This window comes from Peromyscus maniculatus, chromosome 1, assembly GCF_049852395.1.
Source record: "Peromyscus maniculatus bairdii isolate BWxNUB_F1_BW_parent chromosome 1, HU_Pman_BW_mat_3.1, whole genome shotgun sequence".
Taxonomy (NCBI): Eukaryota; Metazoa; Chordata; class Mammalia; order Rodentia; family Cricetidae; genus Peromyscus; species Peromyscus maniculatus.
Window position 1 is genome coordinate 69,080,108 of NC_134852.1, and position 26,510 is coordinate 69,106,617.

At 35.8% G+C, this 26,510-nt stretch overlaps 1 protein-coding gene and 1 long non-coding RNA gene across 17 annotated transcripts in view; one reads left to right on the top strand and one right to left on the bottom strand.

Annotated features, from left to right (window-relative positions):
- Positions 1 to 22,311, top strand: part of Ube3a (ubiquitin protein ligase E3A) — a 99,906-nt gene extending 77,595 nt beyond the window's left edge. For 10 of the 15 annotated variants that reach the window (XM_042277151.2, XM_076544023.1, XM_042277146.2 and 7 more), the window contains 2 exons: positions 13,252 to 13,395; positions 14,389 to 19,952. In XM_042277151.2, coding sequence (XP_042133085.2) covers positions 13,252 to 13,395; positions 14,389 to 14,509 — 265 coding nt within the window. In that variant the 3' untranslated portion in view covers positions 14,510 to 19,952. Of the gene's footprint in view, positions 1 to 13,251; positions 13,396 to 14,388; positions 19,953 to 21,113 lie in introns of those variants that run through there. The other 5 variants (XM_076544018.1, XM_042277152.2, XM_076544007.1 and 2 more) reach the window with 1 other exon arrangement.
- LOC107399369 (uncharacterized) overlaps positions 1 to 26,510 on the bottom strand; it is a 254,016-nt gene that overhangs the window by 103,542 nt on the left and 123,964 nt on the right. The window lies entirely within an intron of this gene.

The window sequence follows — 26,510 nt, forward strand, 5'->3', positions numbered from 1 at the left end:
TTTGTGCATGCTGCCACAGTCTCTAAGTTCATATGTGCAACAACTCTGTTGTATCAAAAAGGCCTTAATTCCTTAGTGTCCTCCTTTCCCTCTGGTTCTTAATACTCTTTCCCCTTCCATAGAGTTCTCTGATTCCCAGTGGGGAGGTGATTTGATGAAGACATCCCCTTTAGAGCTGAGTGTTCCAAAGTCTCTCTGCGTATTTTCTCTGTATTTGTTTCTTTCTGCTTCAGGGGGAAGCTTCTCTGATGGTGGCCAAGCACAGCACAGCTCTATGAGTGTAGTAGAATGTTATTTGGAGTCATTTTATTGCTGCATTCCTTTAGCAGAACAGTAGTGCTTGGTTTTCCCCTAGGTTCTTAGGCTATTTAGTCTCAGGTTCATAGCCACCTGAGCAATGTTAGGTATGGATTCCAGCTCATGGAGGAGGCCTTCCTTAATTCAATTCAGATATTAGATGGTTATTCCCACAAACTTTGTACCATTATTGCACCAGTGTATCTTGCAGGCAGATCACTCTTGTAGATCAAAGGGTTTATATCTGATTGATGTTTACCGTTCTCTTTTGGTAGTATGCAGAGTACCTTCCAGTACCATGAATAGTAATTGATAGGAAGTTGTTTTTTTTTTTTTTTTTTTTTTTTTTTAAATCATATCTTGAACATTTCAGCTGTTAAGAGATTCATGATCCCATTTAAATTGTTTAATAGGCAGTTATTCTGTTAGGGTAGTTCACTTTTGTAAATTGTTCCACTGACTATCTGATGTTCTCACACTTCGGTTCTCATTTGTACTGTTGTTGTTGTTTTAATCTCATTTTGCTCAGGCTCTGGCAAATCCCTTCTGGTACTGCTTGCAAAGTCTTTTCTCAACTTAGGTATATATACATCTTGTCTTTAAGTAGAGAAAGAACATTCCCCAGCTATTTGTATGTTATAGAATATATACTTCGTGTATATATATCCCAGCTAGTTGTTGCTGGTGCCCCTAGCAGTACCTCAGCCCATGTGTTTTTTTCTGTTTTGTTTTCCCCATTTCTGATTTTTCTCTTCTTTATTTTTCAATTTTCACACCAACCACAGTTTCCTCTCTCTCTCCCCTTCCTCTTACCTACTCCCCAGCTAGTCCTCAAGGAGCATAAGGCCTCCCAATGGGGAGTCAACAAAGTCTGGCATATCAAGTTGAGGCAGGATCAAGCCCCTCCCACCTGCATCAAGTCTGAGCAAGATATCCTCCATAGGGAATGGTATCCAAAAATCAGTTCGTGCACTAGGGATAAATCCTCATCCCACTTCTAGCCCCCCCCCCCAAACCAACCAAGCCACACAACTGTCACCCACATGCAGAGTTTACCCATCATGATGTTGACCCACCCCCCCTTGCTCATATTTTTGGGGTCACTTATGTATACTATTATATCATCAGCAAATACTGGAAGTTTGACTTCTTCCTTTCCAATTTGTATCCACTTGATCTCCTTTGTTGTCTTATTGCTCTAGCTAGAACTTTGAGTACTATATTGAATAGATATGGAGAGAATGGACAGTCTTGTCTTGTTCCTTGTTTTAGTGGAATCACTCTGATTTTTCTCTCCATTTAGTTTGATATTAGCTGTCAGCCTGCTGTAAATTTCTTTTATTATGTTTAGGTATGTTCCTTGTATATGTGATCTCTCCAAGACCTTTATCATGAAGGGGTGTTGGATTTTGTCAAAGGCTTTTTCAACATCTAACGAGATGATCATGTAGGTTTTTTTTCTTTCAGTTTGTTTATATGGTGGATTACATTGACAGATTTTTGTATGTTGAACCATCCCTGCATCTCTGGGATGAAGCCTAATTGATCATGGTGAATGAGTTTTTTGATCTGTTCTTGGACTTGGTTTGCCAGTATTTTATTGAGTATTTTTTTTCATGAGGGAGATTGGTCTGTAATTCTTTTTTGTTGCATCTTTATGTGGTTCAGGGTAACTGTAGCCTCATAAAAAGAGGTTGACAATGTTCCTTCTGTTTCTATTGTGTGGAATAGTTTGAGGAGTATTGATATTAGCTATTCTTTAAAATTCTGGTAGAATTTTGCACTGAAACCATCTGGTCCTAGCTTTTTTTTTCCCCCTTTGGTTTGGCTTTTAATGACTGCTTCTATTTCCTTGAGAGTTATATGTGTATTTAAGTTGTTAATGTGATCTTGATTTAATTTTGGTAAGTGTACCTATCCAGAAATTGTCCATTTCTTTTACATTTTCCAATTTTTTTTGCATGGTTTTTGAAGTATGACCTGATGACTCTCTGCATTTCCTCAGTGTCTATTTTTATGTCCCCCTTTTCATTTCTGATTTTGTTAATTTGGATATTCTCTCTGCCTTTTGGTTAGTTTGGATAAGAGTTTGTCTATCTTATTGATTTTCTTTCTTTTTCATTTTTCTTTATTAAATTTTCTATTCACTGTACATACCACCCACAGATCCCCCCTCCTTCCTCCTCCCACCTCTCAGCCCTCCCTCCCAAGCCACTGCACATCTCCCAAATCAAGGTCTCCCATGAGGAGTCAGCAGAGTCCAGCACACTGAGCCTAGGCAGGTCCAAGCCCCTCCCCCACTGCACCAAGGCTGTGCAAAGCGTCACATCACAGGCACCGTGCTCCCAAAAGCCTGCCTATGCACCAGGGATGGATCCTGAACTCCCTGCCTGGGTGCCCCCCAAATAGTTACAACCGTCTTCCATATCCAGAGGGCCTAGTCCAGTCCCATTGGGGCTCCACAACCACTAGTCTACAGTTCATGGGCTTCCACTAGTGTGCCTGGTCATCTCTGCACGTCTTCCCATCATGATCTCGATGTCCCCTGCCTGCAGAATCCCTCCTCTCTCTCATCGATTGGATTCAGCCTGGTGCCTGGCCATGGATCTTTGCATCTGACTCCATCAGTCACTGGACAAAGGCTCTATGATGACAGTTAGGGTATTCGCTAGACTGGTCACCCGAGTAGACCAGTCCTGGCAACCTTCCTCTTCCCATGATGTCCTCATCTATCATGCTATCTCCTTCCCTGATTTTCTCGAAGAACCAACTCTTTGTTTCTGTTTATTGATTCAGCCCTCAGTTTGATTATTATTTGATTATTTCCTATTGATTATATGGGTAACTTTGCTTCTTTTTGTTCTAGAGCTTTCAGGTGCACTGTTTAAGTTGCTAGTGTGAGATTTCTCCAACTTCTTTATGCAGGTATTTAGTGCTGTGAACTTTACTCTTAGCATTGCTCTCAGTGTCCCATAAGTTTACATATGTTGTGCTCTCATTTTCATTGAATTCTAGGAAATCTTTAATTTTTTTATTTCTTCCTTGAACCAGTGGTGATTCAGGTCAATAGTTCTGTTTCCATGAGATTGTAGGTTTTATGTGATTTGTGGTGTTATAAGTGATGGTGATCCGATAAGATACAGGGGTTATTCAATTTTTTTTGTATCTGTTGAGATTTGCTTTATGACAGAGTATGTAGTCAATTTTAGAGAAGGTTCTATGAGGTCCTGAGAAGAAGGTATATTCTTTTGTGTTTGGATGAAATGTTCTATAGATGTCTCTTAAGTTCATTTGAGTCATAGTATCTGTTAGTTTCCTTATTTCTCTGTTAAGATTCCAACTGACAGACCTATCCATTGATGAGAGTGGAGTGTTAAAATCTCCCACTATTAGTGTGTGGGGTTTGATGTGTGTTTTAAGCTTTGGTAATCTTTCTTTTACAAATGTGGTGCTCTTGTATTTGGGGCCTTCATCTTGATGGATTTTTCTTGTGATGAATATGAAAATGGGTGGGTGTTGTTAACTTCCTTGGGTTGAAATTTTCCTTCTCATACTTTCTGTTGGGTTGGATTTATGGATTGGCATTGTTTAAATCTGGTTTTGTCATGGAATATCTTATTTTCTCTGTCTATGGTGATTGAATGCTTTGCTGGGTATAATAGTCTGGGCTGGCATTCGTGGTTTCCCAGTGTCTGAAAAATGTCTGTCCAGGACTTTCTGGCTTTCATAATCTCCTTCGAGGTGTTGGGTGTAATTCTCATAGGTCTTCCTTTATATGTTACTTGGGCTTTTTCCTTTGCAGCTCTTAATATTCTTTCTTTATCATCCATGTTTAGTGTTTTGATTATTATGTGGCGAGGGTCCTTTTTTATTTTTGGTCTAGTCTATTTGGTATTCTGTATGCTTCTTGTACCTTCACAGGCACGTCCTTCTTTAGGTTGGGAAAGTTTTCTTCAGTGATTTTGTTGAATATATTTTCTGTGCCTTTTAGCTAGAATTCTCCTTCATTTGGTCTTGTCATGGTGTCCCAGATTTCCTGGATGTTTTTTGGATTTAACATTTCCTTTGACCAATATGTCTTCAATACCTGAGGTTCTCTCTTCTATCTCTTGCATTATGTTGGTTATGCTTGCATCTGTAGTTCATTGTTTATTTACTCAGATTTTCTATTTCCAGCATTCCATCAGTTTGTGTTTTCTTTATTGCATCTCTTTCAGTTTTCAAGTCTTGAACTGTTTTCTTCACCTGTTTGATTGTTTTTTTTCTTGGCTTTCTTTAAGGGATTTATTGATTTCTTCCAATTTTTTGTTTGTCTTGTCCACTTCTTCAGGTGAATTTTTCATTTCCTCTTTAAGTGCCTCTTTTCTTTTCTTTTTTTTTTTTGTATTTTTTTAAATTCATTTTTCATACCAACTGACTGCAGATCCCCTCTCATCCCTCCTCCTTCTGCTTTCTTCCCCCAGCCTTCTCCTCTTTGACTCACTCCTCATCTCCTCCTCCAAAAGGGTAAGGCTTCCCATGGGGAGTCTGCAAAGCCTGGTACATTCAGTTGAGGCAGGTCCAGGCCCCTTCTCCCTGGATCAAGGCTGAGCAAGGCATCCCACCATAGGTAATGGGCTCCAGAAAGCCAGCTCATGCACCAGGGATAGATCCTGATCCCACTACCAGTGGCCCCTCAAACAGACCTAGCTACACAACTTGTCTCCTATATGCAGAGGGCCTAGTCTGTTCCCATGCAGGTTCCACAGCTGTCCTTCTAAAGTTTGTGAGTTCCTGTGATCTTGGTTCATTTGTCTCTGTAGATTTCCCCATCATGATCTTGACCACCCTTTGCTCATATAATCCCTCTTGCCTCTCTTCATGAAGTTATTTTTAAGGTCATTTTTTTCTGCTTCATTTTCACTTGGATATTCAGGTCTTGCTGTTATAGAACCACTAGGTTCTGGTGGTGCCATATTGCCCTTTAAGTTGTTGAATTTATTCTTACACTGCTGGGTTTGGAGTAATTATAGGTACAGGTGTTGACTTTTCCTCCAAATGGTGCAGGTGATATCTGTACTGCTCTTCCTCCAATTGGTGTAGGTGGAGCCTGTGCCTCTGGGGGGCCTTTGATGCTGCAGGGAAGGTGGTAGAGTGGCATGACTGCAGGAGTCTTGCCTGCTGCTGACTGGCTGGTGGGGTTCCCAGCCCATGTGTTTATCTTCGGCTTACCTAAGGGTCTCTAATGCTCAAAGGATAGCATTTCAGGGACAGAACTAGTCATAGCAGAATCATCTTCAGTGCTTAGTAACCAGAAAGAATGTCTAGCATGGTGCAACTTCTTTGATTTTTAATCTTTCTGTCTTAGGTTTTTAAAAGATTGCAAATTTTTTATGTTTACCCTTAATGTATATTTTTAAATTTAGCTTTAGTTTCTTTATATTTGGCATGATTTTAAAAACTTATTTCTAGTTAATACCTTAGTTTTTTCACATATTTTAAAGCTTTCTGTTAATGTCTTCTATACTTTGCGTTTCTGAACTAGTTGTTCTTTCATAGATTCTGTTATTTCAAAATTTTACTTATAGTTTATTATGTTTATAGCCTTAGTTTTCATGTTTTTATAGTTTTCATCTCGATATCTTCTAAATGGACAAAGTTCTCATGCATATACTTTGTAATAAAATGTGTGTGATGTTTTATTTTAATCCCCAGTTTTGTTTTTCATTTCTTTTTTAAAAAGTAACTTTATTACCAATTTACATTGTAGAATAAAATTACCTTTCAGTAATTTAAAATATGAGACAACTCAATAAAAGAACACAATAACTAATTATTTATAGACTTACTTTTAAAGATAGAGTTGTTTTTTAATTTTATGTATATGGGTGGCTTGCCTACATGTGTCCATGCAATGTGTGTGCAGTGTCTTCTGAGGCCAGAGGAGGGAGTCAGATCCCCTAGCACTATAGTTGAAGATGGTTATGAGCCCTCATTGTAGGTCTTGTAAATCTAACCTGGGACTCCTGCAACAGCAGCAGATACTCTTAACCACTGAACAACCTCTCCAAGTCTACTCGAATTTTAAATTAAAAATTGTATTACTTTTTCCTATATCTAATTCTCTTAGATCTTGAGGCCTTCAATTATTTGGAAGTCTTTGCTCCTCCATGCAATGCAAATAGTTTTCTTGTAATGTGTTCAGTAGAACCACACTATACATTTGTGAATGTTACATGCTATGCATGTTTTTAAAGCTGCAAGCTGTGTTTGGCAATTGTTTCTTAAAAGTCACTTTTGATTTGTTGTTGCTTTCTATGTTCCTTTCCCATGAAAAGAATGATACTCCATCAGTATATCTTCTTCAGAAATACTTTGAAACTGTAGCAGTCAAAATTACATACTATTATGGTAAAAAGGGGCCATTCATATTGATAGGTTCCAATGTCATTATCTGTTATGTTAGATTAATTTTTTATGTAAATGCTCATAAATTAATTTTTAATTCAAAATAATATATACTGTAAGTATAATTGCTATAAACATGGGAAATCCACAGCCTGCGTTTTAAATTCTGAGAAAATGAATAAATTTTTCACCCTTGTTAAATACTTCTTGACTTCTACACAGCATAATGATAAATCTGATGTTCATTTGTAAAAATGTCTATTTAGTTGAACTTCTATTTTGAAGACTTAGAGAAAGGAATTAGCAAGTCAATATAGTGGTACCTCTGGTCCTTATTTGTTTGTTTTTTTTGTTTTTTGGCCTCCTCATCGAAAAGATGTATATAGTAAGAAACTTAGAGAAAGTACTGAAGGGGGAAGGAAAGGAAGCCCATCTGTTGTCTACTCGAAAAGAGAAAAATGATTTCTCCCACCCCATGGAGAAAACATCAAGTGTCAATTTTTACTTTGTACAGTAAAAATAGAAGTACTAACTAGCTAGCTACATAACATTTATTTTTGTTTAGTTTACATATATGTTCTTCCTTCTTCTGGTAAATAATACCAGTAAGCTTCTCCTTTCAATCTACTGGCCATATTCTCCATCCTGCAATATTTTTATCTCAGATCACCTTGGAATTTCTGGCTCTGGTGCTCCTATTACTTTAAATCTAAGGGGTATACATATACAATTGATATGTTTTTGTTTTTCCAGCTTTTTTTTTTTTTTTTTTTGTTTTTGTTTTTGTTTTTGTTTTTTCGAGACAGGGTTTCTCTGTGTAGCTTTGCGCCTTTCCTGGAACTCTCTTGGTAGCCCAGGCTGGCCTCGAACTCACAGAGATCCGCCTGCTTCTGCCTCCCGAGTGCTGGGATTAAAGGCGTGCGCCACCACCGCCCGGCTTGTTTTTCCAGCTTTTTGAAACATTGAGCTTCTGATTTGATTTGCTCTTCATCTTTCACAGTGAAGTCAATCATAGTGCTACTTCCCTTTTTTCTCCTCAACTTTTTTCTTTTGTAGGACTACTTCAGTTTATTTTATGTCAAACTGAGTTAGTAACTCTTGTTTTTTAATTCTTCTTTGTGCTTCTCTTTCCTTAGCAGTTTGTTCAAATATAGTTTTCATGCTCACCTTATGAGTAGAGCTTCATTTCTTCTTTGCAAGTTTTGGATCCATTTGCCTTGTGAAAGTTTTCTGTTTCTCTTTAATTTCAAATTCAATTGCAGTCCTTTTTGCTTGTTCTTTTCTGTATTTATTTTTCAGAAATATTAACTTGTTTCAACCTTTTTTTTTTTTTAGGGTTTTTAGTGTGGATAGAACTACTGCTTTTAATTTGATTAGTTCTTCATATTCTCTGCTCAGTCAAAAGGTTTCGTTTTCTTCCTCTTTTCCCATTTCTTGTCTTAGTTCTCTGTTGTTTTTGTTCGTTTGTTTTCTGTTTCTAGCTTGTATTCCTGTTGCTCCTTTGTTAATCATTCTTCTTCTTCCATTTTTGGCTTTAGTTTTCTTAAAAATTAATTTCCAGCTGTCTTAGTATACGATATTGTTTTTAACATCTCTGGAATCATCCAGTACCTTACTTCTCCTTGATTCAGTAGATGAATTTTTTCCTTCTTCAGTCTCCTTTCAGTCTCATCTGTTTTCTTTTGACTTTTCTTCTTTGCCTTTCTGCTTTGTCAAAACTGAGTTTTGAGTTTTTCAGGGCTATGCTCTTTACATTTGTGTGTGTGTGTGTGTGTGTGTGTGTGTGTGTGTGTGTGTGTGTGTGTGTGTGAGAGAGAGAGAGAGAGAGAGAGAGAGAGAGAGAGAGAGAGAGAGAGAGAGACTGTGTATCTTTGTTTTTTTCCCTCACATCTACAATTTTCCTCTTAGCCTCTTCAAAAGCACTCTTCACTTTAAATGTCATGTTTCTTCTTCCTCTTGCATCTTTCAATTTTTCTGTCTTTGTTGCCCCAGTTCTTCAGTTCTTTTCTTAATTCTGTCTCTAGATCTCCAAAATTGCCTTTTCTAGATGTATGATTTGACAGGTACCACTGTTAGTTCCTGTATTATGTTCTTTATTTGCTCAGCTACTTACTAATTCACCTTCCCTTTTTCTTTTCTTTTCCTTTTTTTGTTTTTTGTTTTTTTTGAGACAAGGTTTCTCTATGTAGCTTTGAGCCTTTCCTGGATTTCCCTCTGTAGTCCAGGCTGGCCTTGAACTCACAGGGAGATCTGCCTGCCTCTGCTTCCCGAGTGCTAGGATTAAAGGTGTGCGCCACTACTGCCCGGTCCCCTTTTTCTTTTTATAAAAACACATCCTCCTTTCTCCTGCATGTTCATTCCTTTAATTCTTTCTGTCTTTGTTTCTCCATTTCAGCAAATTTATCTTTAAACTTCCCTGTCACGTTGAAGACTGTGCCTTTTTGACTTTAGAAAATGTTTCTTATTATGAGAAGCAAACATTTCTGTTAAGTGAAATGTTCATATTTGCTATATGTGGTTTGGGCTTATGAAGCCTTGTATATTTTTGTACCCATCCAGTTCACAATCTGTCATTGAAGGGTATCAGGGCAGGAACCATTACAACACTACTTGGCTGATTCATTGCCCCCTAACTCCTTCCTCATTTTCCTTCTGTCTTATTTGCAGTAGACTGATATAAAACATTAATGTAGGTGTCTGATTTTTCTAATTAAATTTGTTCTGTTGACAGAGATTGTAGAGCTAAAGCAAAATAGCTGTGACTTGATACTTCTTTGCCTTGTATGTATCTTATTTTTGTCTCTTTCTTTAATCCATTATTTCACCATTTAACCTGAGATTACAAAAATGTCGATTTAAGAAAACAGTTTCCTTTGATCATTTTACATCTGTCATTCTCCTATTTTCCTATCTTTTTTTGTATCAGCAAGTACTATTTTATTGCCTTAAGAAAGGAGTTTGTTGAAAAGGTAAAGTCAAATGTATTTACGTTTGAGAAAATGAAGAGATAATGTGGTAATTTAAATAATGTTAGGCGAGTTTATTTTTGTGTTCAAGTACTATGAATTCATGGATTTTTTTTTTCTTATGTAGTGTATGTGTTTTAGGACTGTATTTTTAACATGACACATGACTCCATTAAAGTTTGAAATTTTAGCTTATCTTGAACATTACTATCCTCTACCCTGGAATAAAACATTGTTCGAAGAAATGATTAGAGAATTGCATTTAGGATTATGATTTACTATTGAATGTTATTGCTGGTAGGACTTTCAAGGAACAAACCTAGAAATAATCTTCTTTTAAGTATATCTCAAAAGCAACCCCTCATTAATGTAGAAGTTACTTCTGCAACATTTTTGCTTTCCTACTACTGCCACAAAGTATTGATGCAATGTAGGTTTTTAAATCTTCATGGACATGTATTTTTTTTTCTTTAATACATGGACACTGTATTAACTATCTGTATTTTTAATATTAATATTTTTAATTTTATTGTTCAGCTATTGATCTTTTTCCTTTTTGTTTGTTTGTTTTGACAAGATTTTGCCTAGGCCTAACTTTTGCCTCCACCTCATGAATGCTGAATTAATTATAGGAATATCTTTTACATATCCTTTCCCTTATCCTTTTTTTACATATCCTTTTCTTACACATTAAAGACATTGGTCCTTATGATAGAAAAATTTACAGTATTTCCTCTACATTGCCATTTATCTTTATTTATTAGGGTTTTTACTAAGTGAAAGGTTTTGTCAATGTACTTAACAATTTTTTTCTATTCTACTTTGATATGCATTTCTTTAGTTTCAATTATTTTATCTCCTCTCTCTTTCTCCCCCTCCCTTACCTGCCCCCATCTTGCCTTTTGTTTTTAGACTGATGTCAGATACAAATACTGGATGATTGTCAAATAGAAATGACTTCTTTTTTCTCCTTTGCTCACTTCATTCATAAATCACCTATTATTTCCAGAGTTCCTATGCATAGTGTTTCAGAATTTTCTAGTATTTTCATTTCCATTTGAATTTATTCATCTCTCTTTTTTTTTTTTTTTTTGATCCATGGCATTCTTTGTGGCTGAACTTTTCATGTTAAAGTTTAAATTATTCATGATTCAGTCTTTCTTATGTACTTTCCTATGCCAGAAAGCTTTATTTCTTATTTGCAGGACTCCTCATAATATTTGTATTTGTATTTAAAATTAAATTTTTTTCTCATTTACTTTTTTTTATATTTTTTTGCCTGGACCTGCTGTTAATAAATGTCATGGGGGAGCAAAGTATTCTAGAGTCACGTTAAGTGGTTTCTCTGTTGAAGGGGGTCCCTTTTTACTGCTGTACAATATTTCATTAACATTTGGTTCTGCTTTACACAATCCAGTGCTCTCTAGGTTTTTAACTATATCTTATTTTATTTCGAATCCCTTTCATCAGACATATCTATCCCTTTTGAAAAACTTTGCCACTCCTTTCTTCACAACTTCCTATGCCTGCCATTTTGTTTGGTCCTAGTATGGTCCCTAACTCTGTTTATCTTCTGTCTTTGGAGATTTATTACTTGAAGACCTAGTTTTATTCTCTGCATAGATTTTTATTACACTCTTTCTCTCTGTCTCCCTCTGTCTCTGTCTCTGTCTCTCTCTTTGATTTGAATAGATTTTGGAGAATGTGAATAGGATATGATCTATTTGATACTTTATTTGAGCTTTCTAAATACATACTTTTTTAATTAAAAGATTTTAGTAGGGTATAACATGAAGAGGAGATCTCTTTCAGCATTGTTTTCATTAAGTAGATTTTATGGACCTCTGAGGATTTTTGCTATTTTAAAAACAACTACAGAAATGGAACATAGCCAGACCTGGTCACTGTGACCATGATTTATCTGCTTCCTCCGTGATCTGTAGTGATACCTGAATGTCTGCCTCCTTTGATGATGGATTAGGTCAAGTATCAGAGCCTTGAGTGTGAGAAGGCTTTTATTTTAACCATACATCTTGCAATACAGCTTTAAACTTTTTAAAATAATTTATTCTTTGAAAATTTCAAATATATATACAGTGTATTTTGATCATATTACCCCTTACACCCTTTTCCAACTCCTACTAGATTTACTGCACTCCCCAAGCCCCTTCCCAACTTAGGCCTTCTTTTTAAAAACTATCCCCCTATTCTAGAAGTAGAATGACCCAAATATGCATGCCTGTGAACCCATGTACTGGAACATGGTCAACCTCTCCATGGACACACTCCCAAAGAAAATCTGATTTTCCCTTCTCCAACAGCCATTAGCTGCCAATGGCTCCTGTGTAGCTTTTGTGTCCTAGGAGGAGTCTTGGCACTGCAGTAGACTACTTTTCTCCTGCCAACCCCCAAAAACGACGTCTACAAATGGAAGTATGAGCTTTTCCTTCTAAATGGGGGATTCTTGCACAAATTCCTACTCCAGTTTCCTGTTGAATGTGTGTACCATTATTATTTTCTCTAGGTGCGTATTAGTTTTACAGGAATCATGATAATAGATTGAAGAAAGCCAGGAAATCTGATAAAGCTTTTGGATATTGAAATTTTGGAAATAATGTGATTAATGTCAGAATAACGGTTTTCTTACATTTGTGTGTGTGTGTATGAGATAGAGAGACAGACTGAGTGTGGGATGTCATGTCATGGAGCTAGTAGAGGTGACAAAATATAGCATGAAGGAGTTAACAGATTAAACCGCAAGTGCTGTTAACCACTGAGCAATCTATTTAGCCCTCTTGTAAGATTATTTATTTTGGAAAGAACTTTAAATATAAAGCATAAAATATACTCTATTGCCAATTAAAAATAATTTTGAATTTTTTCTGAAATCTTTATTTTCTTAGCTGTAAATTATTGCTATATGCATTATATGGATAGCTAATTCAAACATACTCATTTTACAGATAGCTAATTGAAGCAAACCAAAATTGTTCATTATGAGCTTGTGTGTTGTTTTTTGAATTTAGAGTAACATAAAGATTATTGCGTTGTTTAGTTTATAGATTTTAGTCAGCCAGGTATATCTTATAGTTACTACATGTGGTATAAATACCATTGTAACTCTTGCTCAGAAACACTATATGAAAAGTACATTTGTGGCCGGGCGGTGGTGGCGCACGCCTTTAATCCCAGCACTCGGGAGGCAGAGACAGGCGGATCTCTGTGAGTTCCAGGAAAGGTGCAAAGCTACACAGAGAAACCCTGTCTCGAAAAACCAAAAAAAAAAAAAAAAAGAAAGAAAGAAAGAAAGAAAAGTACATTTGTATTCTTGCTTTTAAGTCTGATTTTTTTTTTTTTTTTTTTTTTTTTTTACTTCAGTTCATGTTTTTCTTATAATCTAAATCTGTTACCACCTTGCCTTCACAAAGTTGAGTACGGAATAAGTAAACAGAGTAATGGAAGAATGGTAAATAAAATATATTTCGGATGATATTGGTATCTCTAATGTTAACTGTAAAATTGTCCTTAATGATGTAGTAACAATGAGCTTGTGTTTGTAATAATGTCAAATTAAAACTAGTATTGTATCTTTTTTCATTAGGGAGTTCTGGGAAGTTGTTCATTCATTTACAGATGAACAGAAAAGACTCTTCTTACAGTTTACAACAGGCACAGACAGAGCACCTGTTGGAGGGCTGGGAAAATTGAAGATGATCATAGCCAAAAATGGCCCAGACACAGAAAGGTAATTATTGAAGTGCAACTCCATACCTACTGTAAACCTTTCACCTCATGCTGCACACATGTGAGCAGAGGCAACATTTAGCCTCTGTGTTCTCTTCTGCTATTATATAAATAATAGCCAAGTCAACAAAAAAATCAGTGGAGGGAATATTTTGCCTTTATTACTCAATTGTAAAGTTGACATACTTAAAAAGTAATTGTGGAGCTACATGAGTTCACAGTATGTCAAATTGGTATGATTTATCCTCTCCTTTGTTTTACAGTTTGTTAAGAAAGCCATTTAGAATGTTTACACTGAAATGTAGAGGATTCTTAGTTCTTTAAAGTTTATTCTAGAATCCTGAGTTACATAATTTTGACATTTAATTGTATCCTTTCCCCATTAAATACTTACTAATTTATGGTGGGGCTGGACGATATATCCTTAGAAGTATGTTGACTTTGCTATACATCAACATATATTTTCATTACTGTCTATTCTCCATTATTTGATACATTATGGCTCTTAATTTTAATTAATTTATATTTTCCATCCACTCATTTTCATTGTCATTTTGCCAACTGCATTTCTAATCAGTATTAAAGAGCACAGACTCTGAAATCTTTAATACTACGTTTGACTTATTTTTCAACTTGAGAGTAAGTTATTTAATGACTTTAGCTTTTAAGTGGGTTTAGTATTATCTTGGTATGTTTGTTGTCTGAAGATTTAAACGAACTACGAAGGTTTAAGTATCTAAAACAATAGAGTATAAACTTAATAAATGCAAAATGTTATTATCATCACTATCACCTTCATCATATTAGCATTATTTCATAAAATAAAGACCAACTGATCTTTGTCGATGAACAGTACAATGTTTATGATATATTTTAATCTGTAGTTTCTCATTACAAACCATCTTAACTAGATAAGCATCTAATAGGAGCATTTAACACTGAGCGTATTTTTTCTGACTTAACGATTTTCCTGTTTTTCTTTCTCTCTATTTAGGTTACCTACATCTCATACTTGCTTTAATGTCCTTTTACTTCCGGAATATTCAAACAAAGAAAAACTTAAAGAGAGATTGTTGAAGGCCATCACATATGCCAAAGGATTTGGCATGCTGTAAACAAAACGAAAACAAAAACAAAAACAAGAAAAAAAAAAAAAGAAAAACCTTAAAAAAATTTAATAAATATAGTAAGAGGGATAATTTGGTGGTGATAGTGTCCCAGTACAAAAAGGCTGTAAGATAATGAACCACAGTAGTCATCTATGTCTGCGCCTCCCTTCTTCATTGGGGACATTGTGGGCTGGAACAGCAGATTTCAGCTACATATATGAACAAATCCTTTATTATTATTATAATTATTTTTTTGTGTGAAAGTGTTACATATTCTTTCACTTGTATGTACAGAGAGGTTTTTCTGAATATTTATTTTAAGGGTTAAATCACTTTTGCTTGTGTTTATTACTGCTTGAGGTTGAGCCTTTTTGAGTATTTAAAATATATATACCAACAAAACTACTCTCGCAAGGAAAACATTGCCACCATTTGTAGACCATGTAATCTTCAAGTATGTGGTTTTTTGGTTTTGGTGGTGGTGGTGGGTTTTTTTTTTTTGTTGTTGTTTCTTTTTTTTTTTTTTTTTTTTTGTCCCTGTATCTAATTCAAATCAGGACCTTCTTCTTCTTCTTCTTTTTGTTTTTTTTTTTTTTCCCCTCCTATCAATTTTCTTTTGAAACTTGAAGTCTTGGAAACAGTGTGGTGCAAGTACTGCTGTTCTAGCCCCCAAAGAGTTTTCTGTACAAAATTTTGAGATCTAATAAAGATGGAAGGGAGAACTTGGAATGTTTGAATCACAGCCCTCAGAACTTTTCTTTAGTAACAGCACAACAAATTAAAACAACTCATGCCACAGTACGTTGTCTTCATGTGTCTTGCAATGAACTGTTTCAGTAGCCAATCCTCTTAGTATATGAAAGGACAGGGATTTTTGTTTTTGTTTTTGTTGTTGTTTTAAGTTTACTGGGGAAAGTGCATTTGGCCAAATGATAGGATAGTCAAGCCTACTGCAACAAAATTAGAAAGTTTGTTGTATAAATAAGCATGTAAAAGTGCACTTAAAATGAATCTTTATTATTACCTAGATTTTAATAGACAATCCAAAGTCTCCCCTCTATTGCCATCATCTTGTTTAATCAGCTATTTTCCAAGACACACGATCAGTGTTGCAGCATAACAGAAAGGATGGCTACTGTGCCTTGTGTTACTTAGTCACACAGTAAGCAGGCCTGCAAATGAATGGAACTATTACTCCTGAGAATTACATTGTATATCCCCCAAATTAAATTTTACTTCAAAAAGTGTTAAATATTTCATGTGCTATAGGAAAGTACAAATAGGCTTAAATTACTGGATATTTAATGTAGTTTCCCATTCGTAGTCTTCTATGTCTGTGATGTTAATTTCTTTTGTTGCATAATAAAATAAAATAATTATGTATTTTTAAGGAGATACATACTGGTATATCATTTTACTACAAGCTGCAGCTAATTTGTTGAGCTTGTGCCTTGATTGTTTTAACAGTTAGTGCAAATCAACCTTATATTTTAAAATTGGCAGGGCAAAATAAGTAGCTTTCAAATCATTGGAAGTGGGAAAAGGATGTCTGTCAGAGTTTTTTTTTTTTTTTCATTCTTGTAGTAGTTGACACAGAACTATTATTTACTGTAATGCTAAATAAAGCAGTGGCTTAAAAAAACAAATTATATCTTAATGGGAAAAAGAACTCAGTGCTTTCCATATTGTGATAAGGTAATGTGGGTTTTTTTCTGGGCTAGCCTTTAGAACACTATTGTGGTATGTATGCTACCTTGATTCTAGGACCCCTAAATGTGACTATAGTCATCTTAAAGGGCCTCTCTCATCCACTGTGCTTCTTACGTATTATGAAAGTAATAAGAAGACAAATTAAGTGGGTACATTTTATAAAATAAATTTGTGAAGAAATTTGTGTTCTTTAGTTCTCAAGTTTTATTATCACTACAGTATTGAAGTACTTGTGATATTATACCTGTGTGAAAGTTTTCAAGTGATAATATAGATTATCAGACAGAAGTAACATCAATATATTAAGTGAAAGGGGGAAAAAATTCCCTAAAAAGTTTTAAGAGGAAAAAATAAACTCTGATTTACTTCCTATTCAGTTTTTCTCAGCATGTTACCACATTGTTATGGCTGCCTTTTCATTGCTTTCTTAGAATGTCAAAAAACAGTATCTTATGAGTAAAAGAATACCTTTTACTGTTGTAGAACATTTCAAACTTACAGCATAAAAGCACAGCCTGCAGCAAAATTTTTCTGGAGACTTGGCAGCTGCAGCAAATGAATTGAGTGTCTGATTGTATATATTGTGGTTTATAGTTAATCGTGTGATCAAATCCACTTACAATTACCTTAGCTTTATTTGGAGATACATCCCTGTATAGGAAGGTATATATCCAAGGAAACCTATAAATGAGGCTTCAGAGAACTTGTTCATGTTAACATGTGGCACATGCTTATAATTGGGCAGCATTACTCCCTGTTTCCATAAGGTGGCTATGCTGAAACTTAAACCTGTTTTAAGGAATTTTTTCTCAAGAATCCATATAACCTACTGGAGAAAGAAGTGTTTTTCTGAGGCTACTCTTTGTGATGTTCATCGCTTTACTTGCTGATTTTAATACTACCTTTATCCTTTCTACCCTTACCACAGCCACCAGAGTAAAATAATAATAGCAACTTCTACTTGCTGCTTCTCTTCTCTTTTCTCCTCTTATTCCATTGATCACCATAGATTTTTCTGTCTCTTAGGTATATGTATGTACACACACACATATTCATATTCTGGACTCACTGAATCATATTGGCCCATGGAAAAGGAAGTCAGAGAGTTGAAAAAGACTAGATTGTTGAAAGCAAGTTTTTGTGACTGCTTTCTACCTTCTCTTGTAAGCTAGATAGCAGAAGCCACCTTCTTTATGCTACCCACACACTTCTATTTATCCCAGCAAAGATGGCAGCTGGCACCTTAAATCATTCTCCTATTACTAGTCCCTCAAATTTTCTTGGAGGAGTCCTCCAGATGCAGTTCTCTATAAATGTATGTGAGTCATATTTAACATTTTCTTACTCTTTGTAAATCAGATTCCTGTAAATTCTGAAGAGAACTTTCAGTAACTGCTGAGTAACTGTGCATATGGTTCTTGCACAAAATAGGTCAATCGCTGTAACTTTGGAGGTTATACACCTTACCAAAAGTCATACAGCCAGACTAGTGGTATGGGTGGGCCCATATGACCACCTAATATTTGTTATCTTCCCCTTGAAAGAAAAAATCAAGTATCAAATTAAGATTCTTAGGCTGACATGCATGGGACCTAGGATCATTATCCTAATTATTTTTCTAAGATCATTATCATTATTTTTCATTTCCCCAAAATTCATAGAAAATGATGTGGAAGGAATAAGGAAAATAGTAGTACAGAGTGGTTGAGATTCGTGATTACAGCGTTCAGTGAAATGACTCCTGAGTTTAGTTTTGGCCCTGCCATTCCCTTGATTTGGATTATACCCAATTGTACCTTATCTCTGGGGTGGTTTTAATGAAATTGCTATACAGATGCTAGATAACATCTTGGAAGACATCCTGAGAGGAGTTCTCCTAACCTTTGCTTGATAACTAAAAAAAAACAAAAACAAAACAAAAAAATAGAGATTGGAAATGTCTGTAATAAAGATTTTATTTTGGAAGAATTGATCTTATCTCATCCACCTTTAAATGGAAGAGATGTGCTTTCTCTCATCTTTGTTTGAGATAGTATAAAATTCACCCTTTTAATAAGTGTAAAATTTGTGGTTATAGTATATTCACAGAGTTGTGAAGTTGTCATTATATATAATTCCAGAGCATTTTCATCACTGTAAAAAGTTTTCTGTATCCATTAGTTGTGACTGCCTGTTCTTAACCCCCAGACCCTGACAACTACTCATCTACATATGCCTATGAATTTGCCTATTTTGGACATTTCATGTTAATGGAGTCATATGATATGTGGCCTTTTTTGTCTGTTCCCCCACCGTCCCCAAAGTAACGAGTTCAAAGTACATTCTTGTGGTAGCATGTATCGGTACTGTTTCTTTTGTGGCCGAATATTGTCATTGTATTGATATAATGTATTTTTTTTGCTTGTCTATTTGGTTGTGGATAGTTGTGTTGTTTCTGCTTTTTGCATATTATGAATACAACTATGAATACTTTGTGTACACATTAAATTTTCATTTCTCTTATGTCTTGTAAGCATCTTATGGTTTTAGTTCTTAAATTTAGGTCTTTGATCCATTTTTGCATGTGGTGCATTTTAGGGACCCAGTTTCATTCTTTAATATGTGAGTATCCAGTAGAACAAATAACTAATTGTTACATAGACTAATAATTATTTCTTCCTGAGTGGGTTTGGCATCCTTGTCAAAAACAAAACACCCCCCCCCCCGACACACACACACACACACACACACACACACACACGTACAAGTGACTGTAAAAATGGACTCTTGGAATTTAATCCATTGTCCTATGTGTCTGTTCTTATGCCAGTACCACATTGTCTTAATTGTACCCTTGTAGTAACTTTTGAATTTAGAATGTGTGAGTTCACCAACTTTGTTCTACTTCAGGATCATTTTACCTGTTCTGGGTCCTTTGCATTCCACATGGATTTTAGGATCAATTTGTTAATTTCTGCGTAAGAAGCATCTGAGATTTTGATAGTTTTTGTGTTGATTCGATACATCAGATTGAAGTATGTTGGTATTTTAACAGTATTAAATTTTCTAATCCATAAACATGGAGTGTCTTTCCATTTATTTAGGTCTGTAATTTCTTTCAATGCTGTTTTATAGATTTTAGTGTATACATCTTGATTTTTTTGGGTTAAATGTTTTTTGAAGGTATTTTTCTTGATGCTATTACAATTTTTTTAATTTTTGAATTATTCATTGCAAGCATCTAGAAAGAATTGAATTTTGTGTATTGACCTTGTATACTATAGGTATTCTGAGCTGATTCTGTTTACAAGATTGTGCATCTGTTAATAGAAATAATTTGGCTTCCTTTCCAATCTAGATTCTTTATTTTCCTTCCTAAGTGCCCTGGCTAGCACGTCCGGTATAATATTAAATAGAAGTGGCAAGAGTAGGCATCTTTTTCTTGTTCCTGATATTAGGGGGAAATCATTAGTTATTTCACAATTAAATATGATGTTAGCTGTGGGTTTTTCATAGATGCTGCAAAGTTGAGGAAATTTCCATCTATTCCTACTTTATTGAGTGTTTTTTTTTATCAAAAAAAAGAGTATTGAATTTTGTCAAATGCTTCTGTATCTATTAAGGTTGTCATGTAGTTTTTGTCTTTATTCTATTGATATGTTGTATTACATTGATGGATTTTTGTATATTGAACAAATCTTGCATTCCTGGAATAACCCCACTTGTCTATGCTACATAAACCATTTTCTATGCTGCTGGATTTGGTTTGCTAGTATTTTGTTTAGCATATTTGCATTTATATTCATAAATGATATTGGTCTGTAGTTTTTGTTTTTGTTTTTTTCCTCTTATCTCTGGTTTTGCTATCAGGGTAAGACTGGTCTCAAAATATGCCAGAAGCTTTCCAAGTATTCTTAAACCCAGTGAGGTGTGTTTGAAATGACATACTTTGAGACTTAATCTGTGATCTTTAGATATTGGGTGACACAGGAATGGTGATTGACTCTTGCAGGGATTCCAAGGTAAGACATGATTGGCGTGGCCTTTGGCAGCTGAATAAAGGGCATTTAACATCCATCTTTGGTCAAGATGGGTGTTTCTCACGAGCTGTGTGTAGTTGTTAGAGGAGATAAGCCATCAGCTGTCTTAAGAATTACCTTGCACAAATGACCTCTCTTATTAAGACACACACCTAGAAGCTGAGTGCTACCCAACATAGATGCATTCACAGTAGGAAGCGTTGGAAGCTAATGGGAAAGCCAAAAAATCTCAGGTGGGATTGCCAAGAAGGTAAATTTTTGAAAGAAAGTTATTAATACCCCACTCCCTACCACAACTTTCTCATAATCCTAACTACTTGATAACTAAGACAATATCTTTTCTATGATTCCCTCTAGTGCAGAAGTGCCCTAAGTAGCTGTTAAGCCTAAAGGATGATGGAAGGTGTGTGTATGTGGGTGTGGGGGTTTGTGGGGGTGTCAAGTTGCTATAGGCCCTACATTCAGGCTTTACATCCATAGGAAGACCTGAGCAGGAAGACTTAAAATCTTCGGTTAAGAATTAGACATTTTAATATTTAAGTACTATGGGATATTTGGTGCACACAAAATAAACATTTTGTTTCCTGAATATGACCCCAAAAGTCTCAAAGCTTGATGATTCCTCACCAGAAAAAATAGAGACCACGTTAAAAGAAAACCAAACCAACTTTTGTACCCCACCAACATTATAGATACATAAAATCTGCATCATCAGATCTATGCAAAGGATTTAAGAAATGTGGGATAATATCTATGATGAAGAATAATCTATATGTTAAACATTTTAAAAGTGGCTGTTATCATAATCTAACAGAAGTTCAAGTTTTTCATTAACATTTTTTTTTCATTAACAAAACTATTGGATGTTTGCTGTTTTCCAGGTTGCTGGATGCTTCAGTTTAATTCAGAGCTGCTTTGCTCAATTAAGGTGTCATACACAGAGAGGATCTTACTGGACTAGACATACATGCAAAGCCCAGAGTGTTTATAATAGTGTATAATTGCACAGTTTGGACTGTTTCCCTGGAGTATTATGATCAGGAAACAATAATGAAGGGAGGAGAGAAGACTAAAGATAAAGTCCATGGAAGAACTATCATTTGAGAATTACACAAAGAACTCACAGTAAAGGAAAATGAGAAAAAATGGTTTATTGGTTTGCTTGACTTTATCTGTGTTACCCTTACTAGATCAGGCTTCTTAAGGTTAGAGACTTGCTTTTGTTTGTAGCTCAGCCTGAGGGATCTACATCAAAATTTGAATATACTTTTTGTAATCATACAATGATCAGACTGTCTTAGAATCTTATTTTCATCCTACTTCTTAACATCTCCATACCACTAGCTCTATTTTCCAGTTACAACTCTCATTAGATAACCTGATATACACTGTATGAAATCCAGTTAGCCAAGTGCAGATATTTCAAATAGTTGTAATATTAACTCTAAAATAATTGTTAGTTATTCTCTCAGGTCCCATCACCATGCTTCATTGTGCTATTTAACCTTTCTTGGTGGATTCCAAAGACCACAGTAGTAAGATTTGTTTTGAGGGACCTTGGAAGATTGGGAGATGGAGCCCAGGTTCTCATATAAACTAGACTTGCCTAGAAATAGATAGATGTAGCAGGAAGTGTTTCAAGATAAGATTGTCCAAAGGGATTCTAGTTTGTAACTAGATGGTGTACACTTGGGTAATGGAAGCTAGCCTAGTACCTAACTGCATTTCAGAAGTTGTTTCCAAAATGCTTGCATCATTTACGAGCTCCCACTTAGAGCTCCCAATATAATAATTTAGGAACTAGATATATTTATATTGTGTTTCTCAGAATTTGTACCATAGTTCTTCCAGGTCATTTGTATTTGTGTATTTACTTCAGTTTTTGCTTTTAGTTCCTCACTGAGCTGTACTAGAGTAGGGATGGTCTCACTTTTTTTAATCCCAATGACCACTCTGTAATTCATATCTGTTGATTGAATGTATGAATTAAATGATTGCAAAGATGCGACCTGGTTAGCCAACCAGACCTTTTGCATACTTCTATAAAACTACCAGTAAAAAGAAAAATTGTTACAAAAATTGTTCCTGTATATGAAGACCCATCCTGGGTACAGCTTTACTAACATTCAGACACTCCTTGCACCTTTTCTCCATTATGCAAGGATAACACAATCCTTCAGTGGTCTTATGTTTACACCCATTTTGGAAAAACAACAGAAGAAAATGAGCTTGCTTTTCCTTTATTCCTTAAAAGGTGATGGGTAAATCCATCAGGTTTTTGTATGTGACTTTAAACTATCCCTTCATTATTATGCTACTTTTTACTTATTCCTCCAAGTCCTTAAATTGCATTCATAATCACATTACTTATGCAAGGGTATGTTTTTGGTCTTTATGATCTATGCTTTCTGTTTTTACATAACCAACTCATAAGGGAAAATAAGGAAATGAAAACAGTCCATGTAAAATTGTCATATAGAACAAACAGCACTTACTTTTTGAGACATAAGTCCTTTGCCTAGTTAGGTGCGCCTTTAGTTATCTAGTAACACTTTAAACCGGCAGTTATTTAATGATGAGCTAAGTGGTGTGAATGCATTTATTTAAAGATGAACTCAGTGTTTTCTAGCATAGACGGTAATATTTGGGAAATATGTAGAAGTACTGGTCAAGAGATCCCTAACATTTTCATTTAAATGCCAAATGCCATTACACACACACACACACACACACACACACGCGCGCGCGCGCGTGCGCATCCCAACCACTTAAATGGTAACAACTTCAAGGAATAAGGTCTAAAATGCTGACCTCTCACTAGAGAGAAAATGGCTAGTATTTTAGGTTATACAAGACTATCTTTCCAGGCCTGGAGAGATGGCTCAGAGGTTAAGAGCACTGACTGCTCTTCCAGAGGTCCTGAGTTCGATTCCCTGCAACCAGATGGTGGCTCACAACCATCTTGTAATGAGATCTGGTGCCCTCTTCTGGCCTGCAGTCATACATGCTGTATACATAATTAAAGATTTATTTATTTTTTTAAAAATATCTTTCCAATGTCTGCTTTTGAGATAATTTGATTGTGGATGCTTGGGGCCAAAATTAACCCAAAAGATTAGGTTGCTCAACCCTTATTTTAGGATATCCCAGGTCCAAACCTATAAATAATTTTTTTTGCCCAAGATCACTCACCTATTGCATACATACAAATACAGCTAGAAACTAGATCCTCCACTTAACACACAATCATCTCACCAGAGTGTCCTGGTTTAGCCAGCTTCCTTCATGGATCATTGTCCTGAGTATTAGGTTCAGTTGGGGTGTGTGTAGGGGTCTATTCTGTAGTCATTTTGGATTTTTACTCTAGAAAAATTATAAAATTATAAAAATTATACTTTAAAAATTATAGCTGGATTCCCACCCCAAGCTGGTTTTAAATTTTAAAGAAAAGATAAAATTACAATATTCCAAATTCTTTTGCTTTTTTCTTTTAGAGAAAGTGTTGTTGCCAAAAATGTTTCTCAGAGTCCTTTCTTAATATATTTCTCCTTATAAACTTAATTTTCTCCAAAGAAAAAACTTGATATAGAAAGTTCAAGAATTCCCTGGTCCCATCTTGACCTCATCTTCGTTGCTCATTCTCACTTTTTTTCATTATGTTCATCTGACTGGTCATGACCTGAGTTTGCTGTGTTATTAAATCTTGCTTGTTGTTGTGATTTTGTAGAAGAAAATTTTCCCTCATGTGTGCTGAGTTCAGTAGCAGTCTTGAAGGCAAGGTTAAGATATTTTATTGATAGTATTACACAGATGCTGAATATTGCTGGGAAAGGTAAAAGTCATTACTTTCAGTGTCTTGATTACTATTTTTCTTGTGGAGCATGTAGTTGCTCCCTTACATGTTTCCCCAGGTTACTCTTGGAAAACATGAGAAGCTTGATGGACTTGAGTCTATATAAGATTCTTGGTTCTTTGACCTATGACAGTGTCTTGGCTTAGGGTGGCTTTGATGTGAGTCAGCAATGCTGGGTCTATGTGTGTGCATGTGTACATTCTCTAGGCCTCAGAGGTGTTTTGTGCTTTGGCTTTTTCTTTTTGTAGTATTCCACACTTTGTCCTAGGGTTTGTTTAAAAAGCTTGTCTTTTATTTTTTAAATCACATTTTAAACTTATTTTGTGTTTCTGGAGAGAGTGGAGGTGAGGGCAACTTGGAGTTGGTTCTCTCCACCATCTGGGTCCCAGGGATCAAACTCAGGTGTTGCTTGGTGCTGGCCTTTACCCACTGAGCCATCTTACCAACTTAAGGCTTGCCTTTTCTTCTTGTCAGTGGTTCTGTACAACACTTGAGTACTGGCTAAAGATACATATATCACATAATTTTATCTAAACAAAATAATATGATTTCCTGTGGTGGTTTCAAACCCCCTTAGTGTTATTCCTTCTCCCTCCATCTTCAAGCTCCTGTATAAATGATAAGGGCTAGTTTTTCTGTTATGTCATTCCTTAATCCCATGAGTACCTTCACATACACTGCTGATCTGTTTTGAGTTATTTGTGTGTTATGTGACTCCAGCTGTTTTGGAATTCAAGTTTGTTACTTGTTAGATTTCTTTGTCAGTGACTGTCCTTTCTTATATATAGCTATAATCTTCCCCATTGTAGGGTCCACTGATGGTCATCTATGCCATGTGTAAATCACCTAGACTCCTTTCCTCCTAATTCTCTTTTATTTCCCAGACTATCCCCAAATCTCTTCAGAACTTTGCATGCCTGCAACACCTCTGCCCCTTCCTGCAGCACATCAAACCTTATTATTATGGAATTTCATATCCTGTAGACTCCATCTGCATTTATCCCCACCCCTAGTAGTGACAACTTTGCTTTGCTATCTGAGTGAAAATATTAATCTGTGGTAGATCTGTCACCTTTCTTACCAAGGAGACTCTACCTTTGTCCTATATTAAGTGAAGAGATAATTATTTTTATGGGTGAAATGAAATTATATGAGTGACTTCTAAATTAGAAGATGTTGCCTAAATCAAAATAAATTTTCATGAATCTAGGCCATGTTTCCCCTAATGAATGGCTGATAGGTAATTTGGAGAGATGACCCCAAATATATTCTTAGCCTGGTCAGTGGAATGTAGAGTCAAGTTTCTCAATAGTAGATGCATGAGGTTCAGGGTTCTTCAGGCCTTCATCACAGTCCAAATCTGTCACTGAGTCCAAATTGCTTCTGACCACTGTGCTAGCTTTGGGCAGGTGCAAAATGTGTAGAGCTTCTCTGTAACAACTGACAATTTCCTAAAGCTTAGAGGTAGTAGGAGCTCTGGGCCGCTCTACTGCTCTTGGATTACAGAACAAAAGCAGAGAGGCAATCAGATCACATAGCCCAAGTGATGAGAGGATCTGAAGCCTAGAAAGTTATGGTGCTTGTCAGGGTTGTATAGGCTGTTTTGATGCACACAGCCCTTAAGCCAGTACTCTACTGCATTGAATTGCCTCTGCTCATAGCTTTGTTGGAGGGATATAAGACAAAAAACAAAGCTAACTAACGTACTTTGTGACTATACCAGAGGAAAAACCACCCTCCTATTTAGGTGGTAGCAATGAGTTTCCATGTTCCTTCTGTTTAAAAAAAAAAAAAAAATAGAGGTGTGGTTCTTTCTGATCCTCTGCACAGATGCTATAAAAGGGTATATATACCTGATCTTTAGCATCCAAAGGGTCCCCCAGAGAATGTGTACATCAACAAACATATCAAGTAAAACTGACTTGCTCATGTTTCTCCACCCCACCTCAGTAAGTTCTTAATTTGTCAAAGTCTGTTTTTCAACTCTTACATTATTAGTTTATTTTGTGTGTGCATTTGTTATTTGATAAGGTTTTGCTCAGTGCTGGGCGGTGGTGGTGCATGCCTTTAATCCCAGCCATCGGGAAGCAGAGTCAGGCAGATCTCTCTGAGTTCAAGGTCAGTCTGGTCTACAGAACGAGATCCAGGACGGGCACCAAAAACTACACAGAGAAACCCTGTCTCGAAAAACAAAACAAAACAAAAAAGATTTTGCTCAGTATTCTTCGAGTGTGCATGTGCAAGGAAACTTTGAGTTGGTTTCCTCTATTGTGTGGCTTTGGGGGATTGAACAAGTTGTCAGGCTTAGCAACAAATACACCTTACCTACTGAGCCATTTCACTGGCCTTGTTTTTTAACTAGTTCTAAAATCAGAAAATCAGAAGGGGAAATGAAAAGGCAGAAGGTAGCAATTCACTTGCCTCA